At 39.5% G+C, this 19,568-nt stretch overlaps 2 protein-coding genes across 2 annotated transcripts; both read left to right on the top strand.

Moving 5' to 3' along the window:
* Positions 1-682: 682 nt before the first annotated feature.
* On the top strand, positions 683-1,761 carry LOC102908769 (olfactory receptor 1). Its single transcript, XM_015991109.2, has one exon. It carries the CDS (start codon positions 713-715, stop codon positions 1,655-1,657), a length of 945 nt encoding a protein of 314 aa, XP_015846595.1. The 5' UTR covers positions 683-712; the 3' UTR covers positions 1,658-1,761.
* Positions 1,762-16,044: 14,283 nt separating this feature from the next.
* LOC102909386 (olfactory receptor 1468-like) lies at positions 16,045-16,989 on the top strand. Its single transcript, XM_006998215.3, has one exon. It carries the CDS (start codon positions 16,045-16,047, stop codon positions 16,987-16,989), a length of 945 nt encoding a protein of 314 aa, XP_006998277.3.
* Positions 16,990-19,568: the final 2,579 nt, after the last annotated feature.

Here is a 19,568-nt window from a genome sequence, read left to right as displayed (position 1 = left end):
TACAACCCACACATGATGAGGGACGTGGTGACCACTAGGGCAGTAAGCAGAGCTGTGCTCAATAACAGCATGTGGTCCTCAGGACATAGAGTCCTTGGGACTCCACCTCTCCAAGGCTCACTGAGCATGATTTTGCTGACCACCAGCCATGTTCCTTGAGTTCCAAGGCTGTTTATTGTTCCCCTTGCATGGGACTCAACATATTTGGAATATGTTGAACTAAAGATTCCTATGGTATACCCCAGAGAAGATAATTAATTAGCAATGCAATACAGAATCTATAGGTAAAAAGAGACCATTTTTATTGATAATCCAAAGTACATAGAATTACAAGAGGATGTGGCTCAAAAAAATCTTTCAGGACCATGGCCATGGCAGATAGTAATAGAAAACGAGCCAACTACGATTGTATAATATTCACAGAATAATGTTGACAAATCGGGCAGATAAGACAAAAACCAGTGAACTGTGTGTCTCAGAATCAAATTCATAAAATGTTTAGGACGTAATGAACACTAAAATATGATAGAAAGAACTAAATATTCAATCTTCAGCATTATAGAGATAACAAACATGGGAATGTATATGCAATTATTGTGATGGTTGGGAAATTTATATTAGCGAACACATAACAGATGGTTAACAAGAAGACATGATCATATTTATTTTGAAAGCTGTTGTCATGATTTTTCTTAAAGGAACCTGAGGCAGTATGACAGAAGGGAACCAAACTGTTGTCTCCCAGTTCCTCCTCCTGGGCCTGCCCATCCCCCCAGAGCAACAGCACCTGTTCTATTCCCTGTTCCTGGCCATGTACCTCATTACTGTCATGGGGAACCTCATCATCATCATCCTCATTCTACTGGACTCCCATCTCCACACACCCATGTACTTGTTTCTCAGCAACTTGTCCTTCTCTGACCTCTGCTTCTCCTCTGTCACAATGCCCAAACTGCTGCAGAACATGCAGAGCCAGGACCCATCTATCCCTTATGCAGGCTGCCTGGCACAAATATACTTCTTTCTGTTTTTTGGAGACCTTGGGAACTTCCTCCTTGTGGCCATGGCCTATGACCGCTATGTGGCCATCTGCTTCCCCCTTCACTACAACAGTATCATGAGTCCTAAACTCTGTGTGAGTCTGGTGTTGCTGTCCTGGGTGCTGACCACATTCCATGCCATGCTGCACACCCTGCTCATGGCCAGATTGTCTTTCTGTAAGGACAACGTGATCCCCCACTATTTCTGTGACATGTCCGCTCTGCTAAAGCTGTCCTGCTCAGACACCTATGTTAATGAGGTGGTGATATTTATTGTGGTCAGCATCTTCCTTATCCTTCCATTTGCACTCATTATCATGTCCTATGTACGAATTGTCTCCTCCATTCTCAAGGTCCCTTCTTCACAAGGTATCCGTAAAGCCTTTTCTACCTGTGGCTCCCACCTGTCTGTAGTGTCACTGTTCTATGGGACAGTCATTGGTCTCTATTTATGTCCTTCTGCTAATAACTCTACTGTGAAGGATACTGTCATGTCTTTGATGTACACAGTGGTGACCCCCATGCTGAATCCCTTCATCTACAGCCTTAGAAATAGAGACATAAAGGAGGCTCTGGAAAGAATCTTTTGCAAAAAGAAAATTCAACTAAACCTATGATGGTAAAACTTGGAAATTTAACAAATATCATCCCATAAATATATTAATGTGGACATTGGAATATTTTGTAGAATTTACCCACCAAGGAAGCCCACCATGTTCATAGGTCATACTAATTATCCACTACATTAAGAAGTTAAGCCAAGTAGTTTAACATGGGGAGTGGGTCTTGGGGACCAGAATAATTTTTCTCATTGTCTTGCCCAGGTGGCCCTGGAAAAAATATAATAGAGGGAGCCGGGTGCCTGCAGTGCAGTGTGATGCCTTGCACAGCCTTGGTGCAGTGGGGAGGGGCTTGGACCTGCCTTGGCTCAGTGTGCTGGGCTCTGTTGACTCCTCATGGGAGACCTTGATTTGAGGGATGTGGGGATGTGGGGTGGCTTGGAAGAGAGGGCTGGGGGTGGGAGGAGGGAGGAGGTGGGATCTGTGGGTGATATGTAGAGTGAGTAGAATATTTCTGAATAAAGAAAAATGAAAAAAGAATCAGTGAGAAAAATATATAATAGATATACTACTATGTTGGATACTTGTTCCTTATGATAATGAAGTTATTCCAGGATTGTACCATTTGTCCAGATTTCTGCTTTGATCTCTCTATCCTTTTTAAATAATACTTGTAATTCAACTCGATATCAGTGATATTTGAATACCTCCACTTCCTATGCTGCCTTGCATTTTTTTGTCCTTTGTTCACAAATTTTGGCATTATCTTATTCCTTAATTTCCTGTATCCATTATTTCCTTTGATGTTGTGGTGGTTTTAAAAGGAATGACCCCTATAGACTCATGTGTTTGAATGCTTGGCCCATAGGGAGTGGCACTATTAGGAGGTATGGCCTTTTTGGAGGAAGTATGGCTTGGTTTTGTTGGAGGAAGTGTGACCCTATTGGGGGCAGGCTTTGAGGTCTCATATATGTTCAAGCTATGTCCAGTACAGCACTTTCTCCTTCTGCTGCCTGTGGAACAAGATATAGAACTCTCAGCTCCTTCTCCAGCACCATGTCTGCCTGCACACTGCCAGATCCAGCCATGATGATAATGGTCTAATCCTTTGAAACTGTAAGCCAGCCCCAATTAAGTGTTTTCCTTTATAAGAGTTGCTATAGCCGGGCGGTGGTGGCGCACGCCTTTAATCCCAGCACTCGGGAGGCAGAGGCAGGTGGATCTTTGTGAGTTCGAGGCCAGCCTGGGCTACCAAGTGAGTTCCAGGAAAGGCGCAAAGCTACACAGAGAAACCCTGTCTCGAAAAACCAAAAAAAAAAAAAAAAAAAAAAGAGTTGCTATGGACATGATGTCTCTTTGCAGCAATAAAAACCCTGACTAAAGTAGGAGTCTACATTGTTTTACTATTGTTTTGCCAGACATTCTTTTTTTCACAAAACAGAAAAAGGAACTAGAGGCAAACACAAAGTTAACTTTCCATTTTGCCTTCCTTCTGTTTGATTTTTTGCTAATATATGCATATAATTGATTTTTTTGGTTTTGTTCCTGTTCATATCCATCTTTTTGTCTTTTTTTCATTTTTGTTTTTTTTTATTTTATAATTTTATATCACTATTTTACTAGATAAGAACTGAATTTCAACACCTTCTCTCATCACTTAGTGTCAATGGCTGAGTCTTAGTAATACAAAAACTTAGTGATTCTGCAGTTTCTCCACTTCAAAAAGATAGGAGTAACCATTTTTCTGTCTCTTAGTGTCTCATGATATGAGCCAGGGTTTCAAATTTGGCCCATTTTTTTTTTATAAGATTTACTATGGACATGATGTCTCTTTGCAACAATAGAAACCCTAACTAAGGCAGGAGTCTACATTGTTTTCCTAGACATTCTTATTTTCACAAAACAGAAAAGGGAGCTGTTGTCCCTCAGAGTGTACAGTACCAACACTTCTTTCACCATCTCAGATATTTTGCTGAAATATGCATCTTTACTGGAAGCTCATCTTCCTCCAGGTTCGTACTGTTCTCTGTGTACTTCCTCAGTGGAAGCTCCTGCCTAAGAGTCCACAGACAGCTCAATATTCAACACTTACACAATGCTAAACTCTGTACTCTACACGATATTCTTCCTAGTCATTTCCCCATTTATAATATCACCTCTCACTGTGTTGCTTAAATGGCTTCTTATCTACAAAACTAGATCATGATACACATAATTTTCCTGTTGTTTTTTACTTAGATTACTTGTCTGAAATTATCTTACTATAATTTATCTGAAATTATATCTGTGTATTTGTTGTTGGCATACATATAATTCCAAAATCTCAGTGACTTGGTAGAACATAATTATCAGAGAAAAAATAGAATGTTAATATTTAAATTAATCACTGCCACATTAAAAACAGACGCTATAGTTGATAGCAATGAAAATTAGTTTGGTAGCTCTAGAAGGGACACAGATTACAATAAATTGTTATATACAGTGGACCTTATAAAGAAGGTCTCCTTCTAAGAATACCTATAGTTTTTATTTTTTTTAATTGACCAGTGCATTAAGTTATATATACATTGTGTGGAGCTTAATATCAAGTTGAATAAGATTATGAAATAAAATATTTATCATTTTATGATGAAGACTGACAAAATCTTTCTTCTCTTTTGAGACAAATAAAACATAAATATAGCCTGTGGTCATCCTAATATGCAATAGCATACCTGAAATTTTTGTTTATGTCTTCTTAGAATATATTGATCAGCCTCCCCCCATCCACATATTAGGAATTATTCAACCTCCAACTTCCAGGATAACAAGATAAACTTTTTTAAATTCAACTAAGAATAAAGTCATATAATACCCATCTTACTGTGCCTGTCTTTTCTCAATTAACATAGCCAGCTCTGTGCCCATCCATGTTGCTAGAAATGACAGTATCTCATTGTGCTTTATGTCTGAGTTATATCCCTCTGTGCATATGTGTTATATATCCTGATGGACTCAACAGATGGGAGGTGCAGATTATTTCTACTCCTGCATAGATAGTGTTTGTGAGTGCATTTCTAGAGATAGTTAGATCATAAGTAAAGTCCATGACACGGTGAATGAATTGTTACCTGGATAGACTCAGGATATAATGTCACTAGGACATGGTAAAAAAAAAAGTAGGAAATGGTGCCTAATTGGAGAAAATTGTCAACCAGGAATGTGCCATTAGAAGCTGTACCTGCTATAATTTCTTCCTGTATTTCCTTTATTCTGCTTGCTTGCCTCCATCTTGTGAACTAATTTTCTTAGTCACATGTTATCCACCATGATGGATTAAAGTCTCTGAAACTGTGAGCCAAAATTAATTTTTCTTCCTTTTAAATTTTATAGCAGGCATCCTATGAGAGCAATATAAAATAAATAATTCAGCCTCTATCTCTCCAGTTATAAAAGTCAACTCTAAATGAATTGTAGACCTAAATATAAGACCTGGAGCTATGAGATTATTGTAAGAAAACATAAAGGAAGTTTTAGAGTGCTGGAATGAAGGATATTCTTTTTCTCCAGACACTGAAAGTACAGAAGCAAAAGCAAAAGTAGACATATGCAATTATATGAGGTTTAAAAGGTTCTGTAATTAAAAGGAGCAACTCCACCATGGAAGTCCATGCAGAATAGGAGCTAACAAGTATACATATGACAGCATGTTCATATGTATCCTATGTATGGTGTTCACTCCAAGTCAACAGAATATAATAATGCAATTTAAAAAGTGGGAACCGACTTAAGGAAGGAGTTATCTATAGAAGGCCAGTGAGTATGTGACAATAATTCTCAACATATGAAGTTTAAATGAAACCCATAATAACTGTCATCTCACCCCAATAACAATGACCATTTGTAAAAAATAAATAAATAAATAAATAAATAAGGAAGCAATAAAGAAAGAGAATTACAGATCAATCTCCTTCGTGAACATTGATGCAAAAATACTCAATAAAATACTGGCTAACTGAATCCAGGAACACATCAAAAAAAATTATCCACCATGACCAAGTAGGCTTCATCCCAGGGATGCAAGGATGGTTCAACATACAAAAATTAAGTTAAATGGAGAGAAACTCAAAGCGATTCCACTAAATCAGGAACAAGACAAGGCTGTCCACTCTCCTCATACTTATTCAACATGGTACTTGAAGTTCTAGGTATAGCAATAAGACAACATAAGATGATCAAGGGGATACAAATTGGAAAGGAAGAAGGCAAACTTTCACTATTTGCAGACGAAATGATAATATACATTAGTAACCCAAAAAATTCTACCAGGGAACTTCTACAGATCATAAACTCCTTCAGTAATGTGGCAGGATACAAGATTAACTCAAAAAAATTAATAGCCCTCCTATAAACAAATGATAAATGGACTGAGAATGAAATCAGAGAAACATCCCCCTTTACAATAGCGACAAATAATATAAAATACCATGGGGTAACTCTAAATAAGCAAGTGAAGGACCTGTATGATAAAAACATTGAGTCTCTGAAGAAAGAAATCAAAGAAGATATCAGAAAATGGAAAGATCTCTCATGCTCATGGACAGATAGAATTAACATAGTAAAAATAACAATCTTACCAAAAGCAATCTACAGATCCAATGCAATCTCCATCAAAATCCCAACACAATTCTTCACAGACTTGGAAAAAACAATACTTAATTTTATATGGAAAAACAAAAAACCTAGGATAGTTAAAAGAATCCTGTATAGCTGGGCAGTGGTGGTGCATGCCTTTACTCCCAGCACTTAGGAGGCGGAGGAAGGTGGATCTCTGTGAGTTCAAGGCCAGGCTGGTCTACAAAGCGAGTTCCAGGAAAGGCGCAAAGCTACACAGAGAAACCCTGTTTTAAAAAGCCAAAAAAAAAGAAAGAAAAGAATCCTGTATAATAAAGCAACCTCTGGAGGCATCATGATCCCTGACCTCAAACTCTACTATAGAGCTATAGTAATAAAAACAGCTTGGTAGTGGCATAAAAACCGACACATGGACCAATGGAAGCGAATTGAAGACCCTGACATTAATCCACACACCTATGAACATATGATTTTTGACAAAGAAGCCAAAACTGTACCATGGAAAAAAGAAAGCATCTTCAACAAATGGTGCTTCCATAACTGGATGTCAACATGCAGAAGATTGCAAATAGATCCATATCTGTCACCATGCATGAAACTCAAGTCTAAGTGGATCAAAGACCTCAATATAAATCTAGTTACACTGAACTTGATAGAAGAGAAAGTAGAAAGTAGTCTTGAACTCATTGGCACAAGAGACCACTTCCTAAATATAACACCAGTAGCACAGACACTGAGAGCAACAGTTAATAAATGGGACCTCCTGAAACTGAGAAGCTTTTGTAGGGCAAAGGACACAGTCAATAAGACAAAACAACAGCCTACAGAATGTGAAAAGATATTCACCAACCCCACATCTGACAGAGGGCTGATCTCCAAAATATATAAAGAACTCAAAAAGGTAGACTTCAAAATACTGAACAATCCAATTTTAAAAATGGGCTACAGAACTTAACAGAGAATTCTCAACAGAAGAATCTCAAATGGCTGAAAGGCATTTAAGGAATTGCTCAACATCCTTAGTCATCAGAGAAATGTAAATCAAAACAACTCTGAGATACCACCTTACACCTGTCAGAATGGCTAAGATCAAAAACACTAGTGTTGGAGAGGATGTGGAGCAAGGGGAACACTCCTCCACTGTTGGTGGGAATGCAAACTTGTACAGCCTCTGTGGAAATCAGGATGGCGGTTTCTCAGAAAATTGGGAATAAGTCTTTCTCAAGACCCAGCAATACCACTCTTGGGCATATACCCCAGAAATGCTCAATCTTACCACAAGGACACATGCTCAACTATGTTCATATCAGCCTTATTTGTAATAGCCAGAACCTGGAAACAACCTAGATGCCCCCTCAACTGAAGAATGGATAAAGAAAATGTGGCCCATATGTACAATGGAGTACTACTCTGCAGTAAAAAAACAATGATATGATGAAATTTACAGGCAAATGGATGGAACTAGAAAATATCATCCTGAGTGAGGTAACCCAGACTCAGAAGGACAAACATAGTATGTACTCACTCATAAGTGGATACCAGATGTGAGTGAAGGGATGGCCATACTGCAACCCACAGCTCCAGAGAGGCTAGCTAACAGGGAAAGACCCTAGCAGGGACACATGGGTGACCCAGCGAAGGAGAAGTGGATGAGATCTACATGAGTGGACTGAGGGGGTAGTTGGTAGAGAGTGAGGAGTGGGGAATGAGAACATTGAGAAATGGGAGGGTAGAGCTGGAACAAGGACAGAGTGCAAGGGCAGGGAAGGAGATACCATAATAGATGAGGACATCATGGGAAAAGGAAGAGGCAGGGTACTTGGGAGGCTCTCAGGAACCCACAAGGATGACACCACCTTGGACTACTGACAGTGGTCCAGAGGGTGCCTGGACTGGTCTACTCTGGTGATCAGTCTAGTGAATACCCTAACTATCATCATAGAGCCTTGTCCAGTTACTGATGGAGGCAGATGCAAAGATCCATGGCCAGGCACCAGGCTGAACTCCAGGAATCCAATTGATGAGAGAAGAGGGATTCTGCAGCTGGGGAATGTCGATATCATGACAGAAAGAAGTGCAGAGATGATCGGCCACACTAGAGGAAGCCAATGAACTGTAGACTAGTGGCTGTGGAGTCCTCATGGGACTGGACTAGGCCCTCTGGATATAGAAGACGGTTGTTTGGCTCGAACTGTTTGGGGAGCACCCAGGCAGGGCGATGGGGATACATCCCTGGTGCATGAGCAGGCTTTTGGGAATCCGGTGCCTGTGCTGTGGCACCTTGGACAGCCTTGGTACAGTGGGAAGGAGGTTGGACCTGCCTAGGCTCGGTGTGCTGGGCTCTGCTGACTCCCCATGGAGACCTTTATTTGGGGGATGTGAGGTGTCTTGGGAGGGAGGGCTGGGAGATGGGAGGAGGGAGGAGGTGGGATCTGTGGGTGGTATGTAGAGTGAGTAAAATATTTCTTAATAAAGAAAAATGGAAAAGAAGATTCACAAACCAAAAAAAAAAAGACTTAAGATAACAAATGCTTGTAAGATTTTAAAGAAAAAGGAAACCTTGGAAATTGTTGGTAGGAATAAAAATTAGCATTTACATTACACTGTGGAGATCCCTGGTAAATGTGAAATAGAACTATCATATAGCTCACAATCACAGTACTGGGAATGTGGCCAAAGAAATTTCAGCCTTTTTCTTAAAGATAAAAACTCCCCTGTGCAGGGAATAACTACACTAGCTATTTTTTTAAATGGCTAAATTTAAAACTAAGACATCTTTTAAAGTGTGTGTGTGTGTGTGTGTGTGTGTGTGTGTGTGTGTGTGTGTGTGTGTGCGCGCACGCGCGCGCGTGCGTGCGCAAGCGTGTAAAAGAGAAAGACAATGACAAGGACTTAGGTCTTCAACACAGTCTTGAATGGCCTGGAACTCACTGAGTTCACCAGACTGACCTAGAGCTCATGGTAACACTTTCTTCCCTGCCTCCTGAGTGCTGGGATTACAATCATTGGCCACAACAACTAGCTTACTGGCTTGCAGCACATTTATCTCTTTCTTTTTGCTTATTTCTTTAGCTAAGACTTCAAGAACTATACTGAACAAGAATGGAAAGAGGATAGGTTTTGTTTTTTTCCTGATTATAGTGAAAATGCTTTGAGTTTTCCTTCATTTTGTATAATGTGGACTATGTATTTGTTGTACATAAACTTAGTTGTAATAAGGCTGATCCAAGTTCATGTCAGCCAAGGTGTGTGTATTGGCTTTCTTTCTTGCTTACTTGCTATTCTTTTTCCTTTTGAGACAGGGTCTCACTATATAGCTCTATCCTAGAACTCACTATGTAGACCAGGCTGGCCTAGAACTCACAGAGATCTGCCTATCATTGCCTCTGCCTCCCAAGTGCTGAGATTAAAGGCATGTGCTCACATACCTGGCTTTTGATTTTCTTTTTAATGGAAAGTAAACATTGATGAAAATATGAAGAATCTGGAACACACAAATATTACTGATTGAAATGTGAAATGGTACTGCCGCCATGTAAAAATTATTTGGTGATTTCTCAAAAAGTTAAACATGGAATTATTGTTCTATCATCCAAAATTCCTATTCTTAGGTATATACATGAAAGAACTGCTATATTCAAGCCAAAAATTTACATTAATATCCAAAAGAGAACTATTCATCACAGTCCCGATATACAAAGAGATATCAATTGATCATTGCCCAAATAAAACATGGGGCATCCATGAAATACCACTCAGTATTAAAACCAAATGAACTATTGACACATGCATGTGCCTTGAATATGACTAACTGCCATATTTAGGTTTTCTATTTCTGTGAAGAGACACCATAAACACAGCAACTTTTATAAAAGAAAGCTTTTAACTGGGGATGGCTTACAGGTTCAGAGATTTAGTCCATTATCGTCATGGTAAAAAGTATGGCAGCATACAGACAGACATGGTACTGGAGAAGTAACTAGGAGTTCTACATTTGGATCAGCAGCCAGCAGAAAGAGACAGAACCACTGGGTCTGGCTTGCACTTCTAAAACCTCAAAGCCCACCCTCAATTATACAGTTCCTCCAATAAGGCCAAACCTATTCCAACAAGGCCACATCTCCAATAATGCTAATTCCTCTGAGTCTATAGGGGCCATTTTCATTCAAACAACCACATTAGCTGGAAGGAAGCAGATACATTATTCTGTATGATTGTGTGTATGCAAAAATGTTAAGGTCAAGAAAATCCAAAAAGATACAAAATAGACTGTAATTGCCTGTGGCTGAGTCAGGATAGACAAAGTAGGGAAAGTGTAGGGGAGCTAAGTGTTGGTTAATGTTAACTGTCAATTTATGAGATTTAGAATCACAATGGAAACAAATCTCTGAGCCCATCTGTGAGGGATTATTTAGCTAAGTTAGATGAGGTAAGAAAACCTACCCTAAATGTGGGCAATGTCACTCTGTGGTGTGGGGTTTCAGACTAAATGAAAAAGAGAAGACATAATGAGCCCAGGCATTCATCACTCTTCTTCCTGACTCTGAACTCAATGTGACCATCTGCCTCCTGCTCCTGCTGCTATAATGAGTTTTATTTCCTGGAACTGTAGCCAAAATTGTCCCATTCTCCTTAAGTTGCATTTGTTGGGTATTTTGTCACAGCAACAAGACAAATAATTAATGCAAAGTTAGAATAAACTCAGGAGATCCATCAGATGTAATGAGTAGGTTTTAAAAATGATGGTGGGATATTTGCACAGCTTTGAATATACCAATAATTATACACTTTATAAAGGTTAATAGTATATTTCAATATATGGGTTTTTTATGTCAGTAGATAGAACACCAGTATCACTGAACTCAAAGTTGAACCTACCACCCAGCCACTTTGGGTTATTATGTAAACCATTATCAGAGAATAGTGGTACTACTCTACCTGGTGTGGTTGATGCTGATACCCAATGGACAACATGATTCCTGCTCAAAAGAAGCATCATTCTGTCTAAAATCCTGGGGAAGTGTTTTAACATCTTTAATAGCTTAATGTCCCAAATGAAATGTTAATGTCATCTATAGCAACCCAATACAGGTAAAGCCAATGAAGACCCAGGTTCGCTAGGATGATAATGTGCTTTTTATTAGTATGGACAGAAACTCATTCAGCTGATGATTGTTAAACACAGGGGACAGATAGCAAAGGCAAGGCTTATAACTGTCAGCGGTGGTTTCAGTCACAATGGCAGGGATGTGGAACATGCACTAGGATGCACTGATGCAGACACAGAAAGTGGTTGGAGTAATGGTGGTGGATACAATTAAGGTTTTCCTAGAGAGATTGTAGCATGAATCTTAAAAGTTCTTATCAATAAAAACAAACCTGAAGCCAGTTTTGGGGGTAAATGCTGGAAGATCAGAGAAGCAGAACAAGCCACAGCCACCTCACCTCACCAATTCCTCAGCTGATCCTATTCCCTCAGACTGGAAGCCTCTCTGTATTCATCTGAATGGCTCTCAGCTGAACTGCTGCTAAAAGCCTGAAAGCTTAACCAGCCAAATGCTTCTAGTTTCTGGTCTTCACACCTTATATACCTTTCTGCTTTCTGCCATCACTCCCTGGGATTAAAGGCGTGTGTCACCATGCCTGGCTGTTTCCAATGTGGCCTTGAACTCACAGAGATCCAGACAGATTTCTGCCTCTCGAATGTTAGGATTAAAGGTGTGAGTACCGCCATTTTCTAGCCTCTCTATCTAGTGGCTGTTCTGTTCTTTGACTCCAGATAAGTTTATTAGGGTGCACAATATTTTGGGGAACACAATACCACCACAAGAGATGAAGAGCCAAAAACAACTGATTAGAAGTGGGAATCTGGGATTCTTCTTATATCTTGGCCTGAAGACAGATTAACATGATCTTAAGGAATTCATCAAACATTGTTTTTATTCCTATCCTTAACATATATTGCCAGGTACATAAAGTTGAGTCATAAATTCTGGTCCTTATTAGCATTATGTATATATTGGTTTTGGTTTTTCAAGACAGGGTTTCTCTGTGTAGCTTTGTGCCTTTTCTGGAACTCACTTTGGAGACAAGGCTGGCCTCAAACATTCGGATGTTTATATATCTTGAGGGCTGTTTATACAGTTTTATGTTTTACTCAGAGAATGCCATTTGGGAACCTTTCCAAAGTACATGTTTTTCATGGTGATGTTTCTGTAATAGCAAAAAATGGTTTCTTCAATACATTTTCATATCCATAGTCCCTAATTATTCTTCAAACTACAGACTCTGGAAACATTGTTAAGCTGCTCTTCCCTGAACAAGTTGTGAATAAGCATCTACCTATGAATCTCTCTTCTTTACCTTCCCCTGGGTGTAGTGATCAATAACCTTAATCAGTCACAACTACAGGACTCTGAAAGAATTGGTCCTAGAAAGGTCCTGGATAATTACTCTAATTAGTTGTTCATGACCTGGACTCCTCTGGGACACAGAACCTCTTAAGCCCAGAGGTAACTAGAAGGAGACATAGGTAAAAGGGTGATGCAGATCTAGGTGTTGACCAGAGACTGTTATTTCCTGTGAGCACAGTGAATAAAGGGAAGTATGGTATTTTATCAGGGACTATGCCTCACCTTCAGATATTCTGGGTGAGTTGGCAGGTGGGTGAATGACCTGATGTTTTACTGTCCTTCTAACACGGAGTTTCAATATCCTGCAGGATATGATGTTCTGTAAGATTTTTCAGAGATAATAATGTTCCTTCTTTGTAATCCCTCATCCTTCAGAGACTTTGCCACACCTCAGATGTATTTGAATTAATGATTGCCATTTGTAATATTTTGTTCACTATGTGGTTCCTCTTATTAAGAACTGTGTAATTATTCTCCTAAGATAAAGCTCTATCAACATAGCAGCATTGTGATTATAAAGACATTTTTTAACTTTGCTGTGGAGCATTAATAAACCTTAAGCAGACCTCCCATCAAAGATTGTTTCAGTTTATCTCATGGGACTCACTAATGTGTATTTTTAGGGATAATGTAAGTGCTGCCTGTTCCAACATCCAGATGTCATCACCTGATGTTTCATTTATAAAGTAAAATCTGAGCTACAGAACCACAATCCATGTTTTCACAGAATTCTAGGTGATTTGTATTTAATGTGAACCACACTGTCTCCTAGGGGATTCCTATGTGCTGACCTGGTTGAGAATTACCAATTTAATGGCTAAAGAAGATAGGAAGCTCCCTGGATCACTTGGGACAGCACCCACAGGTGAAGTCTCTGGTTTGTGACCTCTACATATATCCCTAAACTGCATTGGTCCCTCTCACTTACAAGGGAAGTAGAATTTTGGCAAACTATTTTTACTTTACTTTGAGTCTGCTGTTCTAAAAGCTAATGATATTGAAAATCACATTTATAACACCATTAGAAATCAGTACCAGAGCCTAGTCTATCCATACATAAGTTAATCATGACTTAGTATATTTCTTAGAGAAAAGGCTTCCAACGTTCCCTAATGCTCTTTCTCTGTTTTCTTGGTCAACTTCGAAAACATATGGAGTTTGTTGGTGTTGTTGATAATAAAACATGTGCTTACATGAGTGTGTGTGTGTGTGTGTGTGTGTGTGTGTGTGTGTGTGTGTGTGTGTGTGTGTTGGTCCAGATGAGTAGTTTTAAGCTAAGTATCACATGATGCTGAGAACTGATAAATGTCTGTCTTTGAGGTCAGTCAGTAGATAAACCCCTAGGCTGAGTTGAGGTTGCACACCTGAGCACAAAGCAGTCTGGAGTCAGAGTTCTTACTCAGTAGACTACATTTATTCTCTTATCTTTGACTGTGGGTGGCTCATCCTATTCCAGAGGGTATTTTTCTTTACTTTGACTCTGCTTTCCTAAATACTAATGACATTGAAAACTACATTCTTAGCAACATTAGGATTTGTATTTCACAAAAATCAGTGCCAGAGTCTAGTCCAACTCACACGTAAATTAGTCAGGACATCAATTCTTATAGAATGAAACATAAGAATTTTATTTTGAATCATCACCATTACTGAGCAGAGCAGCACATCAGATCTATCCCTATATTCCTATATTTTTTAAATACAAAATAGCATTAGTCACATTGGCAAGTGTGAAAAATAGTGCTAAATGATCAAGTCTAGTGATTATTAATATGGATAGTATGATTTGAGACAGGTATCACTGTGTTACCCTGACTGGCCTGGGACTCTATGTAGACCAGACTGGCCTCAAACTCACAAAGGTCTGCCTCCTTCTGTGTCCAGAATACTGGGGCTAAAGGCATGTGCCAACTCAAGATTTAGTATGGGTATTGGCTCTAATTTAGTGGGGGGCCGGTAGCATTTAATATTTAAGGAGTCTGTTTCAGATTGAAACACAACCAAACAAAAAAATCATTTATGAACACTGGTCACACACAAGCATCATGCCATGGGCTGGCCATGCTGCAAGATAAAGGAGGACATGGCCTCTCCTGAATTTAGTGCACAGTCTGGTGGAAAACCTACATGAATCAGTGATCAGGGGCATCGAGGCATGTGAGAAGAACATAGGCTGCTGTGAGATCATGGTAACAGATCTCAATCTGGTGTGGAAATTTTTGACTAGCAAGTGGCATATAATATCTACCAAAGATAAATGAGGATAACATTGGTGAAGGGGCTAAAGAGGGGAAGAAATTACAGGCAAGAGAAACAACAAGTGTAAAATGCCAGAAGCAAGAAAATGTGACTTTTAAGACTAGCATTGGAGAAGAGCAGCGCACAGGTGTATCATGGCTCTGGTAACAAAGCATCATTTGTGAATATGATAAGACCCTTGGATAGTGTTGAAAGTTGGCTTGAATAAGGGGGAAGGTAAGGATGGTCAGTCCTTTAACTGGTTTCCTGAGGTTCATCACATTAAATTATTCAAAGTGTAATGAATTAAATGTTGGCAATCTTGTTAATACAATCCTGGCAGTATCTAGTTGCCAGCCTGCTCTAGGAGTGTGGTGTTGAGGAGATGAATGGAGGAAGTAGAAAGACGAAGAGGAGCTCCAGGATTTGCTAGATTGACAGTGCTAGGAAGAGAAATAAAATGGACACATTTCTTATTGGATCCAGGCCTTGCAGACATTGGATTTATCCGTTCTCCAGTGTCACCTTTACAGAACTGAGTCCCCAGTGTCCTCTTTACAGAACCGAGAGCGGAACAGGGGCAGCTGGGAAAGAGCAAAGTGGGATCCTGTGTTTCACTTGGATCTGCTGCACTTGACACGCCTGTGACATATCCAAGAAGTTACAACTACTTAGCAACAGGATACAGTTCTGAAGGAGACAGAGACTTCACTGCTGAATTTCAGATGTCAATTTCAGCCCCTGGCATAGACAAATACACACATATATGTATATGTATACATATATATGGAGTTATTTAAAAATTTTATTTTCAGAATCCTATTAAAAAATAAATTTTCAGAATCCTGAGGACCACCAATGTGTAAGAGACACTAAGAGAAAGAAGCCAATTACAGCTGCCTAGGATGGCCATTCAGACACGTAAGGAAAACAACTAACATGATTTGTGTCGCAGAAGCTCACAGGTGAATGTGTTCAGAAAATGATAAAATACTGAAACACGCAAGAAGGCTTTTAAAAAAGATAATCAGTGATTACAGATATTGTAAGTTTATAATTTTGGTTGTGAGATCAATTGTTTTAAAATAAATAATAGATAAAGAGCCTAAAAATCTGTTTATTTTTATTTGAATTTCTAAGGATCTATATCATTTTTCCTTAAAGTCCAGGAGAAAGAATATGACAGAAAAGAACCAAAGTGTCATCTCCCAGTTCCTCCTCCTGGGCCTGCCCATCCCCAAAGAGCAACAACAGCTGTTCTATGCCCTGTTCATGGCCATGTACCTCACTACTGTCCTGGGAAACCTCATCATCATCATCCTCATTCTACTGGACTCCCATCTCCACACACCCATGTACTTGTTTCTCAGCAACTTGTCCTTCTCTGACCTCTGCTTCTCCTCTGTCACAATGCCCAAAATGCTGCAGAACATGCAGAGCCAAGTCCCCTCCATCCCTTATGCAGGCTGCCTGGCACAACTGTACTTTTACCTGTATTTTGCAGACCTTGAGAGCCTCCTCCTTGTGGTCATGGCCTATGACCGCTATGTGGCCATCTGCTTCCCCCTTCATTACACAAACATCATGAGTCCTAAGCTCTGTGTGAGTCTGGTGTTGCTGTCCTGGGTGCTGACCATATTCCACGCCATGCTGCACACCCTCCTTGTGGCCAGATTATCTTTCTGTAAGAACAATGTGATCCCACACTTTTTCTGTGACATATCTTCTCTGCTGAAGTTGTCCTGCTCTGACACACATGTTAATGAGCTGGTGATATTTATCATGGGGGGGCTTGCTATTGTCATTCCATTCCTTCTCATTGTCATGTCCTATGCACGAATTGTCTCCTCTATTCTTAAGGCTCCTTCTGTTCGAGGCATCTACAAGGTCTTCTCCACCTGTGGGTCACATCTGTCTGTGGTGTCTCTCTTCTATGGGACAATAATTGGCCTTTACCTATGTCCATCATCTAATAACTCTACTGTGAAGGAAACTGTCATGGCTATGATGTACACAGTGGTGACACCCATGCTGAACCCCTTCATCTATAGTCTGAGGAACAGAGACATGAAGGAGGCCCTGGTAAGAGTCCTTTGTAAGAAGAAAATTCCCATCTGTCTTTGATAACCACACTTGACAATTTTGGAAATTTTCACCCAATTAATAGAATGTACTAATGTGGGGATGGTATTCCAGATTTCCTCATTGCCATCCAAGATTCTGTTAAAAGCATAGAACAGCAATTGTCCAGCATGTAAAAGAGGAGACTTCTAAGTGTGAAGTTGAAGACAGAAACTGTTTTTGTGAACCTGACTATTCTACTTTGCTTTTCTTGGATGATCCTGAAAAGGCATATATTAGAGCTACTATTTTAGTGACCTCCAGTTCTTATACCATAAGTCATCCCAGAATTTTATCAGTTCAGTTGAATTCTGCTTTAACTATGGTCTAATTTTTAAATTTCCCTCCAAAATCATAAGTCAATGATAACATCCCGGTATCTCAGCCTCCCATCTCCTAATATCTTCTATGTGCTGTTTCTGAGAAAATCTTGCCTTTTATTCATTCTTAAAACTTTTTAATCTTTAGTATTATTTCATGTAAGTGGATGTATTGTCTGTGCATATTGTTTCATTTTTAACAATTAAACATGATGTGTAGAAGTATAATTTTTAGATATTACTATCCTTAATATATATTATTAACTATAAAAATTTGTGTCATAGAAGTAGTATCCATGCCAGCAAAACACTCATTCCTCAAAGGGCTTATTTACAGGGAGTTACAATGTATCCACATAGTTCCAGGAGCAACAATTGAAAATGGTATGTCTTTAACATCTATTTATTAAAAAAAAGTTCTAAAAAATATTATGTCTTTTATCATGTAGTTTCTAGTTACTTTTAACAATTGTTCAAACTCTCCTCTCCAAACTGTAGCCAGATGTAAGATCACTGACTCTTATTACTCCCCTCTATAGATGTCTTAGATATTTACTGTCTCTAATGAGTTACTGCAGCACCTAAACACCATTGGGACACAGAGCCTCATATATAGGGATGCATAGGAAAGGAGGTGCTTGAAATGTGGTGTAGACCCTGAAGAATACTACAGACTTGGTACCTTCCTGTGGCCATAGTGAATATGAAGAGCAAGATCTTTTATCAGGATTTAGGAGTCACCCTTGGCTGTCCAAGGCAAGTTGCCTTCCATCTACAGAAAATAACAAATAAAACTTTCATCTTCAGATTATTCCTCTACTTTGCGATCCACCTTGAGGCTCCCATATTAAAAAAGGAATCCATAATTGTGGTAGTTTGAATGTAAATGCCCCCCATAAGCTCATAGGAAATGGCACTATTAGGATGTGTGGCTTTTGAAGTAGATGTGGCCTTGTTGAAAGAAGTGTGTCACTGTGGGAGTGAGCTTTGGGGTCTTTTATTCAGATCAAGATGTAGTACTCTCAGCTCCTTTTCCACACCATGTCTGCCTGCACACCACCATGTTGAAAATGGACTAAACCTCTGAACCACCTCCTAATTAAATGTTTTCCTTTATAAGAGTTGCATGGTCATGGGGTCTCTTCACAGCAATAGATACCCTATGACAGATGTTGGTACCAGGGACTAGGGACTAGGGTATCATTGTGATAAGACTGACTATGCTTTTGTTTGAAGGAGTATGGACCTTGGGAATATGAATTTAAAAAGCAGTTGAATGCTTTAAGTGATGCTTAATGGGCAACATTAGTATGAGCATGGAAGACAATGATGCTGAGTGTGATTTGATGAACTATGGGGGCCTGTCAAGAGGTCTCAGAGGAGAAGAATTTTAATATGTTGTCTAGAGATTGTTCTTGTATTAATTTGGTGAAGAATGTGCCTACCTTTTGCCCTTTTCCCAAGAGTCTGCTTGAGGCTAAAATGAAGAGTTTTGGATTAATTCCCTTAGCTGAGGAAATCTCAAAACAGTCTAATATAAACTCTGTCATGTGGTTATTAGCAGTAACTCTTAAATATATTTATAATGAAAAGGAGCAAACTGAGCAAGGAAAAATACAAAATGTACAATTTGTAAAGAAAAGGAGCACCAGGAAGTGGGTTGAAGCTGTCGTGTGTTCAAGGATATAAACAAATTAAGAAATGGAATAAAAGTAGTGGTGACCTCAAGGCAAGATGCTAGAGTTTCAACTTGTGAAAAGGAATTGAAGAAAAGCTCAGAGCTGGGTGTGGTGACTCACGCCTTAAATCCCAGCAGTCCAGAGGCAGAGGCTGGCAGATCTCTGAGTTTGAGGCTAGCCTGGTCTACTGATCCAGTTTCAGAATAGACAAGCTTAGGCAGTGAAGGAAACCTTCAAGGACAGAAAACTGGTAAAGTTGTAATTGAACAAGGGGGCAAGGTTTCAGCCCAGCAAACAGCAAGACTTGGAAGCTTTGGCCATGTGTTTCTGACTTTAGAGTCAAGGAGCAACTAAGGAAAGGTGCTGAGGCCAGGCATGTGTCAGGGGTGTCCCTTAGTGGAAGCCCATAGAGACCATTATGTAAAGCTGTGAGGTTGAATCATGGATTGCCTTGGAGAACCCAAGATGCTAGAGATGCCAGAGCCATGTGATATCTGTCAAGGAAAGCTACTAACATGAAATGGAACCAGCCCAAGAGAAAGAAGTATGTTGCAGTCAACAAAACTGAAAGGAGCTGAAGATC

This window comes from Peromyscus maniculatus, chromosome 8, assembly GCF_049852395.1.
Source record: "Peromyscus maniculatus bairdii isolate BWxNUB_F1_BW_parent chromosome 8, HU_Pman_BW_mat_3.1, whole genome shotgun sequence".
NCBI lineage: Eukaryota > Metazoa > Chordata > Mammalia > Rodentia > Cricetidae > Peromyscus > Peromyscus maniculatus.
Note: the sequence above shows the minus strand (reverse complement) of the source record. Positions and strands in the feature narration are given on the sequence as shown.

Bases quoted from the DNA above. Each gene is read 5' to 3' on its own strand.
- LOC102908769 (XM_015991109.2), top strand. From the start codon at position 713: ATGACAGAAGGGAACCAAACTGTTGTCTCCCAGTTCCTCCTCCTGGGC.
- LOC102909386 (XM_006998215.3), top strand. From the start codon at position 16,045: ATGACAGAAAAGAACCAAAGTGTCATCTCCCAGTTCCTCCTCCTGGGC.